General features: G+C 43.2%; 1 protein-coding gene across 2 annotated transcripts; it reads right to left on the reverse strand.

Moving 5' to 3' along the window:
• Positions 1 to 39: 39 nt before the first annotated feature.
• Positions 40 to 2,857, reverse strand: LOC104807904. Of its 2 annotated transcripts, none has more exons than XM_010533346.2 (2): positions 2,663 to 2,857; positions 40 to 1,313 (listed from the first exon to the last, which is right to left on the reverse strand). In XM_010533346.2, exon 2 carries the CDS (start codon positions 1,292 to 1,294, stop codon positions 233 to 235), a length of 1,062 nt encoding a protein of 353 aa, XP_010531648.1. In that variant the 5' UTR covers positions 1,295 to 1,313; positions 2,663 to 2,857; the 3' UTR covers positions 40 to 232. The 2 variants fall into 2 exon arrangements, with proteins under 2 accessions (XP_010531648.1, XP_010531646.1); XM_010533344.2 differs by lacking the exon at positions 2,663 to 2,857 and adding an exon at positions 1,970 to 2,294.
• Between the last annotated feature and the right edge of the window lie 503 nt (positions 2,858 to 3,360).

Here is a 3,360-nt window from a genome sequence, read left to right on the forward strand (position 1 = left end):
ATATAGAGAGAGAGAGAGAGAGAGAGAGAGACGGAGGAGTTATTTGAACCCTCCTTTTCTCCACCTTCTGGTGGCCATTGCAGAATCCCAAATATTTTGATGTTAAAAACAGAAAGGGGTTTTCACGGTTTGACACCCTTTTTTTTTTTGGAATCTTTTTTTTTTAAAGCTACATTGTACCAACAACACAACTTACTTACCAGGAACCCCCGCAAATGGATTCGGTTTTGTATCATCTAGGATTCGGGTTTTGGTTAGCTTCCCTGTCTCTACGTCTCCTACCTGATCTTCCCAGCAGAATCCTTCCCTGCCGCCTGAGCCGGCTTGCCAACGACATTCCCCTACCCTCTTCCCGGTAGTTACTAAAGCTGTCATCTTCTTGCCCTGAGGAATCTGAGCCACCTGTTCGCCAGTTTATTGCGAAATCATTTGCATCTGATGCTAAATCAAGGGTTGTGTCTGATAATGTCAGGTCAATGGTGGAGTCTGGGCGTCTTGTCTGGCTCCCTGATGGCCCAAAAGCATGCAACAGAAGGAAGACATTCATGAGATTCCTACCAAACCCTGCGTCTATCCCACCACCGCCTTCATTTCTCTGCCCGCCATTGATATCATCAACCCCCTCTGAGTCAGAACCGTAGGTGTTTCTCTCAATCACGTAATCCCCAAGAACCATCGCCCCTGGCATTGTCGATCTGATCGTGCTGATCACATCATCACGGTCACGTTCAAGCTCGAGCCTTCTCCATTTCTGCTCCACCGCAGGATCCACTTCACGTGGCCCAGCAGACGGGTGCACCATTTTCATGTGTTTCCTCAGCTCCTTGAAGGTTCCGACAAAAGAGCAGCTTTCCTGCATACAGCTCCTCTTTTTCAGATTCAAATAGTCGCGTGCAGGCTGCACAATCGTCCACCCTTTCACCTGGCCCCTACAGAGCGGACATGTCAGGTCCGAAACCTCGGATTTACTGGTAGGCTGCTCCAGAGTGGATGGCATTAGCTTAGCAGACGCCTTCTTGTACTGATCAAGGCAGTTGGAATATCTGAAACTGGTTCCACACATGTAAGGACGACAACCCTTGTCGTGAGATGAACACAAAAGAAGAACAGCATTGTGGGGGCATTCCATGCAAACAGAGCATACCACATCTTCCCAGTCCCTTTTCTCAAGCACCTTAGGACATTCTTCCGCAAATCTGTTCTTTCCTATAACTCGGTTAGCAGATTGGAATTTGTAGGGTCTCGATCTGATGCGCGAAGCAATCCTGCGTCTTGCTCTTCTAACTTTGGCCATTTCCTTTACAAAAAATACCCTGCACATGTACCAAAGACGAGAAAGGTTTGAGGTGAAGACAAGATAACTCAGCCGCGAAAACAGCATATACTCATTTGAGGATACAGTCATATGGCATGAAAAGAAGCTATATTTCTTATATCAGATTTACAAAGAATAAATCATTGATGTGGCTCAGATACACAAGATCCCATCCCATGAAACCACCACAGCCCTTTTCAGAGTATAAGTCAACAACAAAAAGCAGAGCAAAGCTTCACACAGTGCCATTTTCCAAGCAAGAGTGACGAATGAATTATACATAAACAGATGAAACATGTAATTGCTAATGCATACCAAAACATTTGCAAAACATTTCCAGGACGGCAATTCCCTGTAACTAAATTCATCGAGACAAACGAGACCATAGCAAGCAAAGTCCAGCAATCATAAAAAGTAAAAAAAGGCAGCCCGGTGCACAAAGCGTCCCCGTTGAGCGGGCTCCGGGGAAGGGTCCCACCACAAATTATCAGGGTAACCCCCTCAACAGTACAACTAGAATCTTCATTGGCTGAGTGAGATCAAACCGAGGAACCCAATTGAGGTTCAAAACCAAGACTAATCTTTCATGAGATCAACAATGATTTTAAGAATGTGTAAGCAAAAGACCAATCAATCTAACAAGTTACTCCATACCTATACCACAAAGCCTGTTCACACAGAGAGATTGAGAATCTATGTATAGGCGAAGAATCAACCAGAGGAGAGAGAGAGAGACCAAGTTGCATCTGATTCTGATCAAATACAAATGAAATGAAGCAGATTTACATAATGGTAGAAGACAGAAGATGTGTCAACATGCTCGAAGACAACAGAAAAGCAACATGCTTTACCAAACAATGAATCACGCGACAAGACAGTGGATCAGTTAATAAAGAAATAGAAGAAACAACCATCACTCCAAGAATCCAATCCACATGGAGCAAACCTTTTTTATTCATCTCAGATCCAGAATCCATTTATATATTTAAACGGACGTGAATAATTACAAAATGTTCGTAATAGCTCCATTCTTATCTAACAGATTAATAAAAACACCCAGATATATCCTGACATGTTCCATTTTCAAACGATTAAACAATTCGAATGATCCTCAATAATTCGGGAATCAAGCTCGAACCGTCTGACCTAACTGAACCCGAAAGTCATACTTCCTCAACTGAAAAGTTTTGAAATTTCGTCGACCTAACAAGGGTTAGTCCCAAAATCCCTAGAATTCAACCCTTCTACTTTCTCGGAAACCAAACAGGGGAAACACGACACATTCAAAGTTTCAAACACACAGAATCGGACGAGAATAAAACGAAAACAAAAGGAAAAGAAGCCTACCGAAGACAGAAACCGACACTTCACGGAGAGAAACCGCGGAAAAACAGAAAATCAGGGCTCCGAAACAAGCGAAATCGAAGGTGCAAGGATCGAGCTCGAGCGGGAGAGACAGAGAGAGAGAGACGGAGGAGAGCGTGGGAGAGGCGGGTGTGGGGTGCAAGAAGCGTCTCCACGACTCCACCAAGGTGCCGGATGCGCGAAAAGTTCGTGTTTCTCTTTCTTCACGTGGATTGGTGAATTAAGATCCACGCGTCCATCGAGCGTAACCGTGACGCGCCATTGTCACGGGTTTCGCTAGTGTGACTGGCAGTGACCCCGCATAAAACAACCACAGTCAATTTTGTAATATTATTTTAATCGATTACTATTTCATTGACAAAACGAATATGTTTCGTAACTATTATCGGTCAATTAAATTCAAAATTAAAATTAAAGCTTTCATTAATTCTGGAAACTTCCCTTTCATTACAAACATAATGATCCGTAAAACGTGAATCAAATGTCATAGTTAAGAAGAATTGGAATGGGTTATAATAAGTGTTGGAAAACCGAACATATCTCGGCTCAAAAACATTTTATTTGGGCTACACATAATTCTCTTTGTTGGGCTAAAGCCGAACTTGAGCCATGGGTTCATTTAATGGGCCTTCACGCAGTTTGATTAGTGAATTCGCCCTAGGGTTTGAAATCCAAATGCA

This window comes from Tarenaya hassleriana, unplaced genomic scaffold (genome assembly GCF_000463585.1).
Source record: "Tarenaya hassleriana unplaced genomic scaffold, ASM46358v1 Cleome1302, whole genome shotgun sequence".
Taxonomy (NCBI): Eukaryota; Viridiplantae; Streptophyta; class Magnoliopsida; order Brassicales; family Cleomaceae; genus Tarenaya; species Tarenaya hassleriana.